At 53.8% G+C, this 18,132-nt stretch overlaps 1 protein-coding gene across 1 annotated transcript in view; it reads left to right on the forward strand.

Annotated features, from left to right (window-relative positions):
- NUGGC (nuclear GTPase, germinal center associated) overlaps nt 1-18,132 on the forward strand; it is a gene marked incomplete at its 5' end in the record, with an annotated part of 38,169 nt that overhangs the window by 1,181 nt on the left and 18,856 nt on the right. Inside the window, 7 exons of the mRNA XM_081919210.1 lie at nt 1,481-1,653; nt 3,356-3,543; nt 5,788-5,897; nt 6,291-6,362; nt 7,828-12,694; nt 14,000-15,209; nt 17,839-18,064. Of these exons, the coding sequence (XP_081775336.1) occupies nt 1,481-1,653; nt 3,356-3,543; nt 5,788-5,897; nt 6,291-6,362; nt 7,828-12,694; nt 14,000-15,209; nt 17,839-18,064 (6,846 nt within the window). The remainder of the gene's footprint in view (nt 1-1,480; nt 1,654-3,355; nt 3,544-5,787; nt 5,898-6,290; nt 6,363-7,827; nt 12,695-13,999; nt 15,210-17,838; nt 18,065-18,132) is intronic.

Raw genomic sequence — 18,132 nt, forward strand, 5'->3', positions numbered from 1 at the left:
TGTAGTTGAGAATCCTTTTCCCACTCTGCTTGGTTTGCCAGCTATGAGCCCTTTTGGACAGAGATGGCTCAGCCACTATTCTCCATGCTCAGGTTGCTTCTAGATTGGATTGCTGCAATGCACTCTTTGTGGGGCTGCCCTTGGTGACGCAACTCAGAAACCTGAGCAGGTCCAGAAGGCCAACTTGCTAGCTGGGGTTTCGGTCAGATCTCACATAACCCCTGTTTTAAAACAACTGAATTGCTAGACGGTGAGTTTGGGGTAGCCCAATGCAAAAATCCTGAGAATCCATGTCAATCTGTTCTTTGTAACCACATTTTTGCGCCATTTTGGCCCCACGCAACAGTGGATGCGTGCTTTTTTTGGTGCAGGCTGTAGCCATGGACATGCTATGTGATTTGACGGTGAATTTGGGGTGACCCAATGCAAAAATCCTGAGGATCCTTGGTCTTTTACCTCCCCCTTCTCAGGCAGCCTCCTTTATCACTAGCATCCATTATCTCCCTCCCGATCGCTTGCCGATCAGCTGCTTCCTTTCAACACTTCCTTCCCTCTTGTTTGCCTTAGGGTCTTTTCCTTAGCTGGAGCAGTTTTTTGCTACTCCTTTTCTTCAGGGAAGTTTTTAATATTTAACGTTGTACTGTTTTTAACACTTGATTGGGAGCGAGCCACCCAGAGTGGCTGGGGAAACTCAGCCAGATGGGCAAGGTATAAATAATATATTATTATTATTATTATTATTATTATTATTATTATTATTATTATTATTATTATTTCTCTCCTCATTGATTTAGTCTTCCTGTCTCCTTGCAAGTTTGCTGTCTTTACCTCCCCCCTCCCAGGCAGCTTCCTTTATCGCTAGCGTCCCTTATCTCCCTCCCGATTGCTAGCGTCCCTTATCTCCCTCCCGATTGCTAGCGTCCCTTATCTCCCTCCCGATTGCTAGCGTCCCTTATCTCCCTCCCGATTGCTTGCCGATCAGCAGCTTTGTTTCAACACCCCCTTCCCTCTTTCTAAAAAAAGAGAGCATGATCTGCTTTTCGCCCCTGGGCAATTCAGCTCCAGGGACCACACATTCGCTCCATAAGACGCACAGACATTTCCCCTTACTTTTTAGGAGGAAAAAAGTGTGTTTTTATGGAGTGAAAAATACGGTACTCTTTAAGCAAAAGCATGAAGGGGGGTGGGGTGGGAATCACAGGCTTCTGCTCCCAGAGGACAAACTTTGCTTCTCTTCTCCAAGCAAGCAGGTGGCTGGGAAACGGGATTTGTAAAGATGGGCTTGGTCTGGTTATCCTCATGCCGTTATACAACTCTGTGGTAGATCTCCATTCTCCGGGGAGTTAATGGTTGCTTCTCCTTTCAGGAGTGGGTGATGGACTCCGTTTTTGCATGGAGTGCAACAATTTGCCTTACTTCCCCTTGGCTCATTTCCCAGTTCCCTGTCTCCATGTTTGGGTCTTTTGCTTTCTCTTAACAGAAACCTTGGCTGCTTTTCCCCAGCACCTGCCCTCCTTCAAGTTGGTTGCTGAGCAAGCGGCACTCTCCTGAAATGCCAGCCCCTTGCCAGCCCTGCCGTGAGGGACGGAGACCCTGTCACCTGCGCAGGATCGGCCGCCGAGCTGCAGCCCAGGACCGTGCTGACTTCATCCAGTAAGTAGCCTGGGTGGTCCCGGCTGAGGGCTGTGTCCATTGAAATAAAAATATTAAGGTCATATGTATATAATAAATGTTCATAAATGTACCAAGCAAACACGTACAATAATATATAAACCACATGTCTCAAGCAGCGCAGGAAAACAGCCCTGGAACCATTTTGGCTCCCAGACTGACCAAATGTTTTCTCTGCAAGGTCAAAGGAAAATGGAAAAGCCTCCCCATTGTCTTTTCATTCACAAAGCCTGTCTTAAGAGCACATTTACGATATGAATAGGGTGTGAGCCTGTGACCTGGCTCAGGAACTAAGTATTTATCATTACCAAAGACTGGCCAGGCTCCCCAGGATATCCAATCAAGTGAGCATTAATAGGTAACCTGCCAGACAGGAGATAAACAATGCACTCAGATTTCTATTGTAAACCACCTTTTCTGTGACGTAGGTTATGATGTATCTGGGGGTGGTCTTGGACTCCAGGGCAGGGAATTTAAAATATCGATATAAGGGCGGCCACACCTTTGTTTTGGGTTCCTCCTCCTTTCCTGCGTGTGAGGGGAGCACCCTGTTGCAACAGATCAATAAAGATCAGGCTTACTAGCTGCTTTGCTTCTCAATATTCTCTGCTTGGCCTCTGTTATCTTCTCCGACTGATGGAGAACCTGCAAAGGACTCTATAAGGGCTCTTGTGTCCCCCATAAGGAAATAAGGGCAGATTTTCGTTTATCACACCATGGAGGGGCTTTCTCTGTGCCAGACACTGCTGGGGGCTGCTGGGGTTGCCTTGAGGACCTGATGCCTTGCGTCCGGCCTCTTTGCGCTCCTGCTTTGTTCACCTCCACGTTCCTCTCTGGCGTTTCCCTTGCTCAGGCTGCCAGGCTTTCTGGACCAGCGAGATTTCAGCATTTGAGGAAGTGCTGGGAGCGCCAGGTGCAAAATGCATGCAGGGGGGGGCGGCATGGCGTAATGCAAAAGCGAGGAGCTCAGCAATGGCTGCTTTTCCCCCACAACTGCAGGCAACTTCATGCTGCTTGTGTGAAAGCGCCGACGTCCTGCTGGTTCTTACTGTGGGGATCACACAGGAGGGCTGGGCGGTATATCAATATTTCATCCCAAACTGGTTTGAAGTCCATAGCGTGGTATTGGTTTCATAATTTTGGACCTGGCAACATACCACAAATTGTGGTGTGTGTGTGTGTGTTTAGAAAAAAAGACAATTTGGGGGAAAGCATGAAGCCAGTCAATGCATCTACATAGCTTTATCTTTATTATCAGACATATTGATATACTGTGATGCTTAACTTGCGATATATCACAGTGTTGAAAACCAGATACCACCCAGTCCTATTGCACAGTACAGTCATACCTCGGGTTACAGATGCTTTGGGTTCTGTGATTTTGGGTTTTGCGTACCGTGCCAAACCCAGAAGTACCAGAACAGTTTACTTCCAGGTTTCAGCACATGCGCCGAATCGCAACCCGCACGTGTGCAGACGCAGAGCTACAGGTTGCGAACGTTCTTCCTGCATGGATCACATTTGCAACCAGAGCATCCACTGTATTGATTTCCTCCCTACACACACACACACACACACACACCTCTGTTGCCGTCCAATAACAGGACACCCAGTACCAGAAAAATATATACAGGCCGTCCACCCCCCGCCCACCCACCCCCTTTCTCTTTCTCTCCCCTGCAAGTTTTCCTAACACCGTCACGCTGGTTGGCCGGAGCGTGGCCGCCGTGGACGCCTTCCTGAGCTCTGCTGCCCAGAGGAGTCGCGAGTACATCTCGCGCATCCACGCCCGGGTGATCCGCACGGCTGGGGCCTACAAGCTCGTGGATTCCAGCCTAACCGGGGTGTATATCAATGACGTCCGGATCAGCGGTGAGTGCTGTGGCCGGGACACACTTTATTAAATGATTTCTTCTTATTAAATTTGTATATCACATAAATTTGTATATTGGATGAAGATCCAAAGATCACCAGGTGGTGACTTTTGTAATGTCTCCCCTTGAGAACATGTTCCTTTAGTCGTGGAGGCATAACAAGCTATCTAGGTTATCTCAACAAGCCTCATGTCTAGCAGAAATCAGAATTAGATATGGTTTGCACACATCTGGGCCAGCCCAGAGTCACTCTGTGCTCCAGGTTCCCCAGTTGGGGGGGGGTCTCCATCTTTGTTCAGAAGATGAGCAGCTCTTCCTGCATCAGGCTCCCCACACAAGCGCACCTGGATCTGCACCATCCTCTCTCACTTCTTTGGAAACCCCAACGCAATAAATGGCCTTGTCAGGCAAGCAAGAACAGTCCCGATTCTTTAGGGAAAGAACAAAGAGGAGTGAAGTCATTTCCTGAAATACACGCAGCCTCTGTCACCTGGACAGGAGCCTTCTCCATGATGAAGCAAGCCCAAAGAGTTAAGCTCAGAGGACGTCTGCCAGCAGCGAGAGAGAGTGCCAGGCAGGGCGCTGGTGCTGCCTGGAGGTTAGAAAGTCTAGTTTGAGTCCCTGCACAGCTGTGGACCTCACAGGGTGGCCTCAGGCAAACCCATGCCCAAGTCTGATGGGCTTCAGATAATTACAGTCATACTTTGGATCCCAAATGCCTGGCTCCTGAACGCTGCAAACTCAGAAGTGATTGTTCCGGTCTGCGAACATTCATTGGAAGCTGAACGTCCTGATTGGCTGCAGGAGCTTCCGGCAGCCAATTGGAAGCTGCGCCTTGGAAGTCGAATAGATTCCAAGGTACACCTGTATTGGAGATAGTTGCTCTGAGCACCTTTTGGAAAAGAAGGGAGGCCAACACGGAAACTGCTGTCAGGTTGCAGCAAATGACCTTGAGCAAAGGAACAGGCCAATGGTCCATCTAGTCACCCAGTGGCCAACCAGGTGCCCCCAAGGGGATCTTGCGAGCAGGATCCGAACCCAAGAGCAACTATCCCCTCTTCTAGCAACTGGGATTCAGAAGCAGGACTTCCTGTGGCTGCAGAGCCATTCTGGCTCGTGGCCGTCGAGAGTCCTCTCTTCCCTGAAATCTCCAGCCCTGGGTGGCTCTTGATGTGGGCAGAGGTGGGCAACCTGTCCCTGCTTCCCCTGAAGGTCCAGAAAGGTAAAGGACCCCTGACCGTTAGGTCCAGTTGTGGCCAACTCTGGGGTTGCGGCGCTCATCTCGCTTTACTGGCCGAGGGAGCCGGCGTACGGCTTCCGGGTCGTGTGACCAGCATGACTAAGCCGCTTCTGGCGAACCAGAGCAGCGCATGGAAACACCGTTTACCTTCCCGCTGGAGCGGTACCTATTGATCTACTTGCACTTTGACGTGCTTTCGAACTGCTAGGTGGGCAGGAGCTGGGACCAAGCAACGGGAGCTCACCCTGGGGATTCGAACTGCCAACCTTTTGATCGCCAAGCCCAAGAGGCACAGTGGTTTAGACCACAGCTCCACCCGCGTCCCATACAAGGTCCATAAAAAAAGGTAAAGGTACCCCTGCCTGTACGGGCCAGTCGTGTCCGACTGTAGGGTTATGCGCCCATCTCACTTAAGAGGCCGGGGACCAGCGCTGTCCAGAGACACTTCCGGGTCACGTGGCCAGCGTGACGAAGCTGCTCTGGCGAGCCGGCACCAGCGCAGCACACGGAAATGCCGTTTACCTTCCCGCTATAAAGCGGTACCTATTTATCTACTTGCACCCGAGGGTGCTTCTGAACTGCTAGGTGGGCAGGAGCTGGGACCGAACGACGGGAGCTCACCCCGCCGCGGGGATTCGAAAGGTCCATACAATGCAGTAAATCAATGAAGCTATGCTCTTGCGGTTTTTCTCCTTGCAGCAGGAAGAGTTGGTCCTTTACGTTGTGAACCGCCATGAGATGAAGGACAGTATACAAATTTAATAAAATGGTAAATAAATAAATAATCGTTTTGCTTGGTGAGGGCTGGCTGGTGTTTCTCATTCTTATACAGTAATAATAAACTACCTCAAGGCAGCTCACAGGTAATAGCAGTATTTTAAAAGAGAAAAAAACAGACATATTTCTGGTGTCTTTGCTTTTGGATCAGAAGCCTGGCCAAAGGAGAGTTGCTGTTGTTTTTAAACCTTTAAACTGATTGTTTCAAATCTTATTTCTACGCAGAAAAAGTAGTGCTGCAAGAAGGCGATACGGTTACTTTTGGGCATCCGTGCTGGAGGAGCGTTAACCCCGGGAGTCGCGTCCGGCAGCCAAATTCTCCGTTTTATTACTTGGTAGGACTCTGCCTTCCTTTGCACATTTATCTGTCTGTCTGAGATAGAATCATACAATTGTAGAGTTGTGAGGTCTCCAAAGGTCCTCTAGTCCAGCCCCCCTCGCAATGCACAAGTCCTGTGGCTCTCCTTGGTGTGGCCCCCGAGTCCCTTGGTGTGCTCACCCCCCTCCCTGCAGTTGGCCAGAGGGCACCCCCCATGCGCCCTCCCTCTGCCCTGCTCACACCTTCAATTATTTTATTGGTGGGGGCTATTCCTGCAAGCTTAAGGAGGCCATGGAAATAACAATGTTCAAAATTTGATTGGGGAGAGACTGGACTGGCTGGCCTGACCCAGGAGGGCTCTTCTGGTGTTAATTAATCCTCCTTCTCCCCACTTTGCTTCCCTTTTCAGTTTGAGCCGTGCAGCTGCAGTGTGGAGCAAGTGCAAGGCCTGTGTGGAGAGAGGAGACCTTTCCCCCGAAGGGTAAAATGGAAAACCACAGACATTTTGTTTTCTCCATGGGTGCAGCAGTGGGGTGGGTGGGTGTAAAGCAGCACTTGGGGGCGGGAAGTCAATCCCAGTGACAACCCCCACAGGCGACCTGGTCAGGTGGTGGGGGCTACCTATCTCTTCATTGCCCCCCATCCCCAGGGCGTCAGGGGAAGGTTTTTCCTTTATCTGCGTGGTTTGATTTCGGATTGTGTGGGGCACAGAAGTGGGGTTTGTGGCCAGCCCTGCTTTAGGCAGTGACCGGCTCCCCTCAGGACCTCCCAAGTGGGCCTCTGCTTCTTGCCAAATTTACAAGGGTCTGCCTGTTAGTCTCCCTTGCCCAGGGCTCCTGCTTATTCCTCCCCAACGTGCCTTTACCTGCCCCAGATCTGACTCCACCTGTGACGGCAGGTGTGGGGCGGATGGGCGTGGCACGGGGGCCACGCGAGGACCCCTGCAGCGCTGAATCAGGACCTTACCTTGTGCTCTGGCATGCGCAAGGAAGCGGGCCTCTTAGCCTTGTGTCTGCATTCGCTTCCTTAAGTATAATGTCCTGGGGAATTTAAGACAGGGCAGAGTGGATAGGAAGCTTTGGGGCACCTGAGGCAGGGATGCTGGGCTCCTGCCCCAAAGATCTGTGATCCCACAGGAAGGAGGTCTTTTAGGTATCCCTTGCTTCACAGAGGCTGAATGTCTATGATGCAGTTTTTTTCTCTGATAAGGCCTTTTTATGGCAAATGGGGCCATAGATGAGAGCCAGTGTGGTGTAGTGGTTAAGAGCAGTAGACTCGTAATCTGGGGAACGGGGTTCGCGTCTCCGCTCCTCCACCTGCAGCTGCTGGGGGACCTTGGGCCAGTCACACTTCTCTGAAGTCTCTCAGCCCCACTCACCCCACAGAGTATTTGTTGTGGGGGAGGAAGGGAAAGGAGAATGTTAGCTGCTTTGAGACTCCGTAGGGTAGTGATAAAGCGGGATATCAAATCCAAACTCTTCTCTTCTTCATACAGCCCCCCTCACATCCGCACCCTCTCTAGGTTCTCACATTACACGTTCTGATGTGTTTCTTGTTTCTTAAGTCAGTGCAGGTTGGTACCCAGTTAGGGTTGTTTTGCTCTTTAGGCTGAATTCACAGGTCCTCAATCTCCGTAGGGTTTCGCCAGCAAGGAAAACTGACGTGCTCTATCTGTTGCATATTTGTATCTTCGCTGCTCTGTATATTGATGTTTTGAATGTTTGCTGTAAAGCTGCTTTGGGCTCAGCTCATAAGTAAACCCATCATTCAATCAAGATGCCAGCAGGAGGAGGAGCTATGCAAAATAACCACGGAGGTTTCCTGACTGGGCTGATAGAGGGACACAACCCCCAGCTTCAGGGGCCATGTGGTGCTGTAAGGAAGTTGTTTTCGCAGTGAGTAACCCACGCTCCATTCTAACATCTTGATTCCTTTCTTCCATCTAGCTTCCTGCGTTGGCATCTGCTGGGGCACCGGTGCCAGTGAGCTCACTTGCAGGGGACCCACCTGGCGCTCTGCCTGGCTCTGCCCACCAACGTCCGTCCCCTGCAGCTTCATTCCTGCCTCCAGCTGCATCGTCGGCATCCATAAACTCTCTTAACCCGACTTCCAGTTTGCCAGAAGCACCTGGTCAGCCGACGCTGGGGCCATTGCCTCCTTCTGCCCCAGGAGATGCTCCCAGGCCTGTCCTTCCGCTTCTGCGTTCTGCTGCGCCCGGGGAGGGTTCGCGCACCACCGCAGAATCTTCTCCCTGGAGCAGCCTTGAGGCGACACACTTCCCCTTCTCTCAGGGAAGTCCAGAATCCAAGAATCCCTCCACCCCAAGTGGCAGCGAGGAGACCATTGCAGACGACCCCCAAAGCGGAATATCAGTTAGCGCAGCAGCCGGGCTCCCGGAGGATCTGCCACAGGTCCCAGGCGTCTCTCAGGTGGGGGGTTCTGAGCTCTCTGTTTCCAGCACAGAAGAGCTGCTTCCCGGTGACTCTGACCACGCTGAAGAGATGAGGGAGGTGGACGTGGATCAAGGCCCTGAAGACACAGCTGGACCTGGTGCCCAGGCGCAAGTCAGAGGGGCTGCAAGCAGAATGGAAATTCAGAGCCCCAGAGACAAACACCAGGAGAGCTCTAGGGAGAAGACCTTACCTGAAGCTTCTGGCTGGGCAGAAAACGGAGCAAGCGACCTCACTGTGCAGAATTTGGCACAGCTCCTTGCTGAATCAGGAGAGGCTAAGCTGGATGCAGCGAGCAGAGCTTCTGAGGACTTTTCTTCTGCTGAAGAAACAGATGGCGACTTACTGGATAGTGACTCTTCTGCAAAGTGGAGTCCAGAGGAGTTTGACTCGGAGAGAGAGAGCCCCGCTTTGCTGCCAAGGAACCTGTCCTGTGCGACCCGGAGGAGCGACGACGAAATCAGCTTGCAGGAGTGGGCTTCTGGGAGCAGTGACAACATGGACACGGAGACCCCTGCAAATGCAAGCCTGCTAGCGATGGACAGTCCGGCTGCTGCTGGTGGTGGTGGAGAGGGCAGTTTCCTTGAGCCAGAGTCGGGCTCAGGGGATGCGGAGGCTGCAAGTGGCAAGGTCTGCGTTGCAAAGCGGTCTTATGCCGAAGTGGGAACCCAGACTGAGTGTGCAAAAAGAAGGAAGTTGGGTGTAGAGATTGCAGAGCCTTTGAAAGAAAACGACCCCGGCGGAATGGCTTGTGACGACGGCAGCAAGTTAAACACGGAGAAGGTGACGGAGGGGCTCCTTCAGCAACCGCCCAGAACTTCAGAAGTAGGTGCCCCAGCTGACAGTGAGCAGGCCAAGGGCGAGTTCTCCCCACAAGTAGAAAAGGATCCTGTGGCATCTTCTGGAGGAACACAGGAGATCCTGTCTTCAGGAGATCCACCAGAAGCTAATGAGGAGGGGACTGCTGTGGTGACCACATTGCCTTCAAGCACCCGTCCCTGGGCAGGAGGGGAGATCCCTGAAGAGTCTGTTGAAACGCTGGGACATCCAGTGGATGTTGAGGGAAAGCTTTTCTGTGGGGCCGTTCCCAAAAGAAAGACACCTCCCTTTGAAGAGTGGGGGGAGGGCATTGTTGTGAGCAAACGGAGAATGGAGCATGCATGTGCCAGATCTGACAGAGGCCCAGAGGACTGTGCCGCTGATTCCATCCTTGAGGCCGGAGGAGGGATGAGTGAAAATGATGGGCTTTCGCTTGAAACTGTTACTGGTGGTGCGTCGCTGGCTGGGTTGTCCGGACAGTCCAGTTGTGTCATCAACGGTGAGATGGAATGCCAAGAGGAGAAGGACACCAATGATCTTCCTGAGGGCAGGGAGGTGAAGAGGGATGGAAGGAGCGTCAGGGCAGCTGGTGGCCAAGATGAAGCCAATGGAGAAGGTGGCCTGGAGAGAGATCCGAGTCCAGATGTGGTGCAGGAGGAGATGGTTGGCAGGGCCAGGGCTGAAGGGACGCTCCAAAGACCTGGTGGGAGCTGGGCACCATCCTCTCCAGACTCGGAGGGAAGAAAGACCAGGGAGTTTGCTCCTCCTGAGATAAGTGAAGGTGACCTTGAAGAGGGAGGGGTCCCCCACACAGAAAGCTACCGTGCAAACACAGAGGTGTCTTCTCAGGCAAGCAAAAAGGAAGCAGGAAGGAGCTTGGAAGCTAAAAAGGGTCCCCTTTTGGCCCACCAAGGTGGCATTGACAGGGAAGGCGGTATGGACCCGAATGGGGAAAGTGCAGCTGAGGCCCCAGAGTGCGGTGTCAGGGCAGGATGCTTGGATGGGGCGAAGGTGGATCCTGACCAGAACGAGCCTCTTGGGACCTCTGCCCACCTGGAAGGCCAGCAAGAGTCTCCTGCGCCTGGTCAGCAACAGCTGCAGCCTCCTGGCCCTGAGGATCTGGAAGATAACTTTGCAGTGAAGCCCCGATGGGGAACTGATGGTGGGAGAGAGCTGTTTTACCCTGAAGACTCCTGCATGGAAGGCTGCGTTTGGGAGGAAGCCTGTGAAGGAAACGGGGCTGCTGAGCGGGCCGACCCGGAAAGAGAGAACGGAAGGGGCCACTCTGGGGAGGAAGGGGCTGGGCTTGGACAGACCCCCAAGAGCTGCCATTGCACCGAGGGAAGAGGCAGCCTCCCGTTGGACACTCCTAGTGCTGGCTCTGGGAGCCCTGGGGCTGGAGGGGGGTTCACTGCTGGAGACGCCCCCAGGGAGACCCACACTGACCCTGCAGAGGTCCCAGAGTCCTCTTGTGGCCGTGAGCTCAGCTTGCTCCTCTCTGGCTCTGAAGTCGGAAAAGAGGAGGAGGACAGAGGCAGCCTTCAGAGAGGGAGACGTCCACCTTGGCATTCAGACAGTGTTTCAGAGAATCGCGAGGCCTGGAGGAAGCTACCTGAGGAATCCGCAGCTCGCGAGTCATGTGACGCAAGTGCTGAGCCGCTGGAGGGTTCGGGGATGTTGGATGCAGGTTTGGAACAAAATGATTCTTCCCACGATGAGGTGTGCTGTGACCCAGAAGATGCTTTAGCTGCTGTACCTCAGACCCACAACCCAGAGGTGGCCGTGGGGGGAAAATCTCCTCCTTTGCCGAGAACTGCCGTGGGGAGAGAGGAGCTGGAGGATCGAGCTGTCCAAGGAGCTGACCTTGTGGCTGTCAATCCTGCCTGCCTTCCTGTGGAATCTCCTTGCCAGGCGGAAAGCGATGCCAAATTTGGTGCAGAGGATCAGGCCCCAGAGAGTCCTGGAGGATTGGCTGGAGATTCTGGTTCGGATCTTGTTCGAGACAATTGGCTGGCGGATGATGAGTTTCCTGGCCAGCCCAGAGTGGGAATCTCAGGTGCATCTCTTGAAGATGGAGAAACAATCAGAGAGTCTTCGGGCTGTCAAACACCTGCCAGCCGCACTCCAGGGGAGGAGGCAGGTTTCCTGAAGGGAGGAGCAGAAGCGCCGCTACTCCAGCATCAAGAGATGGAAACAGTGCCGTGCCCAGGAGATGGGTGCCAACAGGAAGGTGGTTCAGACCCTTCTGGGGAGTTTGGTGAGGCTTTTGATGGCTCAGGGCATTGCAGAAGACTTTTGCAGGAGGAGGAGGAGGAGGAGGAGGAAGAGTCAAATGCCTCTTTCTCCAGAAAAAGACATCTCAGTGAAGATCAGGCCGCCAGGATGACCAGCGTGGAAAATGGTTCTTTGTGTGAGGAGAGGCTCTGCCTGCTGGATCCTGTTTCAGTTCGGGCATCTACACCTGACCTGCACCCTTTGACCATGACACCTCCTGCTCCTCTGAACCCAGAAGGGCTTCTGGGCCACTTTGGCAGAGCTGCAGGGAAGCCTCCAAACCAGCACGACAGCCAGGCAGCCCTGTCCCTGGGAGAAGCAGAACAGAAGAACGGGGAGAGCTCTGCCCCGAAGGCGAGAGGGTGCTTTGAAAACACACTTTGCTCCGATAAGCCAGCAAGCGAAAACGAAAAGGCAGAAGAAGCTGAAACTGCTGAAGGGGAGGATTGCCAGTCGGCCGAGATCATAGAGGCTGGGAGATGTCCAAGCTCAGGTGAAGAGGAAGTCAGCAAAGTCCAGTCTCAGGACCCCTCCCTGCATGAACCAGGTTCAACCCCTGGCGCCCAGTCTGGCCAGTCAGGCCGCCTCTCTCATGAACAAGACAAAGACACGTCCGACCCTATTCCGGAGAGCGTGTGGGACACCTATTTCTCAGAAGAGGAGAGCTTCCAGTTGTCTGTGTGTTCGGGGGTACAGAATTCTCCCCCTAGCTCTCCCGCAAAGTCCCCTGAGGCAGAAAGCGCTCCCAGTCAGAAGAACGGGGACTTTTTCTTCTCAGACATCTCCAACAGTTCAGCTGAATCTCACCCCTGTGAACGTTCTCCCAGGCCGCCTGGCAGGGACGCTGGGCTCCCCACAGGGGGTTCTGACTGGGTGGGGAAGGGGGCCGAGGCAAGCGTGGAACCAGATTCTTCCTCTGACCCAGAAACTTCTGACATGGACTGGTTTGACGAAGACCCACAGACGCCGTCCCATCAGCCTGTGTCCCCCAGGGAAAGCACCCCAACTCCTAGCGGTGACCCCCCATCTGAGCCTGACTATCCCATCAGCTTTGCTCCCGGTGAATGTGACGCCCACGACCTCCAAGAAGAGGGTGGCACCTTCGAGGGAGAGGGCAGCAACGAGGCTACCAGTGTAGAGGGGTCTGGATGGGCTGCCCCCTCTATGAGCCCCACAACCGGTGGGGAGGAGGAAGAGGAAGAGGTGGTGATGGAAATGGAGACCGGGGGCCTTAGTCCAGAGAGAAGCCCTGGAGGTTCATCATGCCAAGGTATGTTTCAAAAGCATCTTCTGAAGGGGGAAGGAAGGCAGAAAGGATTGGGCCTGCCTCTCCAGGGCAGCCCTGTATTTGGCTTTTACTAATTTTTGTTGGAAGCCAGCCAGAGTGGCTGAGGCAACCCAGTCAAATGGGCAGTATATTATTATTATTATTATTATTATTATTATTATTATTATTATTTAATTAATTAAGAGGCAGTGGGAGGTGGAGGGCAATTTAGGGCTCATCCAGACTTGCACTTGCTCTACCTCTTGGGAAAACCTGTTCTTTACCGTTGAATGGGAGCAAATGTCAGCTGAGTTTTCTCTGGAATGACATTTGCTCCAATTCAGTTCCAAAGACTGGTTTTCTGGGGGGAAATGACAGGGCAAAGGCAGAACTGTTTGGACAAGTGCCTGAAAATCACGGGACAAGCGGGAAATAGCTTGGAGCTATTCTTTCTAGGTACGTGGGAATTTCCGACTTCCCATCTGGAGTCTGGAATAGTACAGTCTCAGGATCATGTGATTTGTCTGCATGTAGACATAGCGGCAAATGTCACCTATTCAAAAGGGTGCCAGAAAAGCGAGGCTGTTGTGCTCGGAGAGTCGGGTGGTCCTGGCGTCTCCACCAGGAAAACCACCCCACTGCTAGGGTAGACCAGAGGTAACCAGCTGACCCAGCCCAACCTGTCCTGGCTTGGGTGGCACCTGGGAGCTCTTCCACATGGTTCCTAAGGAAAAGGAAGAGCAATGCTTCCAGTCCATACCTTGCAGAGCTGGTTCAGGAGGGACCACCAAGGCAGATGGTGTCGGAAGCCCCTGGAAGACACGGTAGAAATCCCTCTTCCAGCGCCCCTCTCTGGATAAAGGCCATCCATCAGGACATCGAGGCCAGTTGAGTCCCAGACTGGAAGGGCTCTAGACCAGTGGTTGCCCAAGTGGGCAGTGCTGCCCCCTAGGGGGGATTACCTAGGGGGGCAGCAGGGGGGCCCTGGAGGTGCAAACGACTATCAGACTTCGAAAAGCTCATATCCCAGAACCAAGCTCCATCAATTCTGTTGAATTAATTATATTGAATAGTTTTCACTGGAGGTTAAATAAGCCTGCAATTCATAGTTGCTGCTCTGAATTTTCTTGAGTGAGTCGTGCAAACTGCTGTTCTGAGGAATGTTTCTTATAGTGTAGGGTAAGGGGGACCTGAGGATGGTTTTATGGAACCAAGGAAATGGTGGAGGCTTAGACATTCTTCTAGGAATGCTTCCAGTGGTCCCACCACAACCCTTTCAGCCATCCTGCTCCAAAATTCTTTCCTCAGATATGGAGCGTGACCTTGGTGTCGACCCGCCTTCTGCATTATCGTCTCCTGATGAGAGGAGAGACGTGGAACATCCTCAGTGGCCGTACAAAGAGCATCTCGGCCAAGACGGCGATGGAAATCTCACTTCCTCTCCTTCCAGGACAGCGTCTGTTGCTGCTGCTTGTGAGCCAGCCAGCTGCCCCCTGTTGGGTGACGTGAAGAACGAAGAAGATCTGGCTGTTTCTTGCTCCAGCCCAACTCAGGTGAGCAATCCAGGTGAGCATCCCTTGGCGCTGAGCAGACCAGGCTCGCCTCTGCCCGCCTCTGAGGATCCTGGTTCTGCCGGCATGGCTGGGAGCATCGGGAAAGATCCTGAGCAGGACCTGATCAGTGGCAGCCGTGGGGCAGGATGGGAAGGACCTGAGGACTCCAGCAGCCCTCCGCAAGAAGCTCCAGGGAACCCCTTGACGGTCACAGGTGTGTCTGGCGATCAGGTGCCTGCTTGCAGCCCCTCAAAACAGAAAGATGGCGCTCTGGGTTGCTTGGCAGGTGTGCCTTGGGTTTCTCAGCGCTTCAAGGAAGAAAAGGACCCGTGTGGTCCTGGAGGAAGGCAGGACGGCCCCAGCTGCGACACAGCGTACCCCACGGCTTGCTCCCCAGTCATCACAGTCCTGCATAAACCCAAAGCCTCAGCAAACAGCCAGCCAGAGAGTTTCACAAGCTCTGGAGACTTTGGAAACAGAGACCGGTTGCTCCTTCCTTGTTGGCTAGAAGAGGCTGAGTTGAGCTCGCAGCTGGATACGGAGCGCGTGTGCTCAGACGATGAATCTGTGGCCTGTCCTCCTTCTCCGGGCTCCGAAAGAGACTCCTCCATGTCAGGAGACGGTGCTGGGCCTTCTGCACCTCGGGAGGCTGAGGTGACGGGGCAGTTGGATGGGGAGCAGGGGGGCTCTGACGATGAGTCTGTGCCCTGCCCTTCCCCTCCGGGCTCTGAAGACGCAGGCTCTTCCTCCAAGTCGAGAGGCCATCCCGGGGCTTCTGGTACCCAGTCACAGAGCGACCGCTGGCCTTATGCTGCTGGAGCACAGAGTGATGACCCGAAAGACTGGGCATCCTGCGAGCAAGACGTGGAGTTTCAGTTGCAGGAGTGCCAGTCTGTCCTCGGAGAGATCTTGCGGTCCCTGGAGTCCCTGGAAGGGATAGACCGGCTGCATATGGAGAAGTGGAGGTAAAATGTTCCCACTTTCTTTTAGTCGTAAAATTTTATTACAGCTTTTTATGATACAAGATTAAAAAAATGTGTATACAAACAAGAAAATGAGAGAGAGGATGTATGGGGGGAGAGAAGAAGAAAGGAAAAGGAAAAAGGCGTCTCGGTCTCTGTCTGCCAGTTACATAAAAAAAATTATTCAAAACATTTGCTCCATGATACCGTCTAACTATTCTACCTTCTAGATTCAGGTAGGTAGCCGTGTTGGTCTGATGCAGTTGGGGGGGGGGGAATTGGGGGGAATGAAGAAGTGTGCATGCACATGAAAGCTTATACCTAGAGCAAACTTAGTTGGTCTCTAAGGTGCTACTGGACAATTTTTTATTTATTCTACCTTCTACAAACCAGTATTTTTCCAGTTTTCAAGCCTAAATAGCATGAGTTCATTTTACTTTCCACACAAAAAGTCCAAAAGGGGTCAGCAATAGTTTTTCTCTAAATGGATCAGCTTTGGCTCCAATACCTTCAGCAACCTGACTTCCTACTAAATAATGGTGAATCTTGTGCGGGGGAGAGAGAGAGAGAGAGAGAGAGAGAGAGAGAGAGCGCCCAGCAGGCGAGGTGTGGCTGAGATGTGATCCGCAGAGTTTGCCCTGCTCCAGCAGAACACTAGAGGCTTCCTGCTTCCCAGGAGTCAGCCTTTTCCAGAGTTCCTGGTTTAAAAAAACTCCTTTCCCACTAGGTTCAGTTCAGAGTATAAAGTGTTTATCGTCTCATGGCACAAGCACAAACACCCTTTTAAGAGATGCTGGTACATCATGAACTAATCTACTGTTGTTCTGGTCTTAGAAGTAAACCTTGTAAAGACACGAGAGAGATCCACTAGCTCCTTAGCTCTCCATGCTCTTCTGAACCAAACAGCATGTCCCCTTCATCTCCTCTTCTGAGCAAATCCCTCTCCCTCTTGCCAGGGCTGCTGAAATCAGCCTTGGCTTAATACCAGTTTCTCAGAGGAGGAGTCCTGCTTAGGCCCTTTGGCCTTGGACTGCTTCTCGGCCACCCAGGGCAGCTGGCGTGAGAACCCTGAACTGACCCAGACATTAGTAGGAGGAAAATGTGGGAATTTCCCAGAGTCACTCAGAGGATGAGGATGATGAGGAAGCTGAGGGTGATGATCAGAGTTTGGATTCCAGCTCAGTGGGCGGCGCTGCTGCTGATGTCAGTGACAACGATGACACAGCAGACTTCAAGAGCGCAAAGGCCTCAGTCAGATCATCTGATGCGTCTGACACTGAACTGGAAGAACCACTGTTCACCACTGGCCACTTTTCTCCCAAGAAAGAGGAGATGAGTGCAGAAGCCTTGCCTCTAGTCAGTGGCATAGCGTGGGTTGTCAGCACCCGGGGCAAGGCAAGTAATTTGCGCCCCCTAACCCCTGGATTTTAGCACTCGAGTGCGAGCGCGCCCCCCCCCAGATGTTGCGGCCAGCCCCCCCTGCACCCCCCCACGCTACGCCACTGGGGCTGGGGGTGAGCGAAGGAGCCAAGGACCCCCCCTTAAGGCTCAGCAGGAATTTATTAAATTTATTATTTGCGGCACCCCCGCGGGCCGAGGCAGCCGAAGCCCCCTCCCCTCGGGGGCCTCCCCGCCCCCTCCTCTCCTTGGGCTGTAGGTGGAGCCCGCGCTCCGAGGCGCTCCAGATCGGGGCTTGGCGAGCGCCTCTCCTCCCCCCCGGCCTGGACCGGGGGCTTCCAGCCGCGCTCCGTCCTCGCCCGACCCCCCCCCCCGCAGCTGAGAGTTGCGCTGAGAGCCGGAGCCAGCGGCGCCCCCTTCTGCCGAGAGACCCTCGCCCGCCCGCCGGCTTCCTCTTGGAGGGTTTTGGGGAGCGCAGGGCGCGGCGAGGCCCCTCGGGGCTCTCCTCCCTCCCAGTCGGCAGAAGCAGCCGCCGCCTGTGGCTGGGCCGAGGGGGCGGCGTCGGGGTGCGGAGGCTGCCCGTGCCCGGCCAGGCGTCGGTGGCGGCGTCGGCGCTGCTGCAGCGGCTGCTCCTCCTGCGAGCAGTGAGTGGAGCGCAGCAGCGGCGGCGGCGGGGGGCGCGCGCGCGCTAGGGCGCAAGGCTGGCGGTGGCGGCGGGGAGCCCGGCGGAGGAAGGAACTTGTCCCTTCCCTCTGGACTCGCGCCCCCCCAGAAGTTGCGCCCGGTGCGGCCGGCACCCCTGGCACCCCCCACGCTACGCCACTGCCTCTAGTACGCAGATCTGAAAGGGCCACAAAAGGCAAACCTCCAAAGAGATTAGCTGATGAGTTTGCTAAGACAGCAATGGCTGTTCTTGGTAGCTCAGAAAAGGTGTGGGAACCATAAAGCTTCAAAGAGGTGCAGTAATTAACCTCTAAAGATGCTGAACCATGGCTTAATGCCATGAAGGCTGAAATGGATTCCTTGAATAGGAACCAAACCGGGGACCTGGTGCCAATAGTTCCAGGAATGAGGCCGGTTGGGCTGCTCAAGACACGGGTTCACCCATTTCCCACATTACACCCGCAAAGATAACTGTTTAAAAAGGAAATCAAACGTCAATGGAATTTAAACTGTGTGTGTATTAGAGTGAAGCTGCTGGTTGCTGATTTTTCATTTTCTTCCTCCCCTGAAGAGAGCAGGTTGCGTCTCTCCAGAAGGCCACCCAGATGCCCCAGACCCACATCGCGGTGGTGGGCAACACAGGGGCAGGGAAGAGCTGCCTGCTGAACGCCCTTCTGGACGAGGAGGCCGTGCTGCCCACCTCGGCCATGAGAGCCTGCACCGCCGTGGTGGTGGAGGTCTCCCGGGCGGAGGGGAGCAGCCCCTACGAGGCGGATGTGGAGTTTCTCTCCCGAGAGGTAGGTTGGGCAGCCGGGGGGCAGGTCCCCCCCCCCAGCTCTCTTCTGCGGGCTGGTCTCCTGAGTTG

The sequence above is a fragment of the Podarcis melisellensis genome (genome assembly GCF_964234715.1).
Source record: "Podarcis melisellensis genome assembly, chromosome: 7".
NCBI lineage: Eukaryota > Metazoa > Chordata > Lepidosauria > Squamata > Lacertidae > Podarcis > Podarcis melisellensis.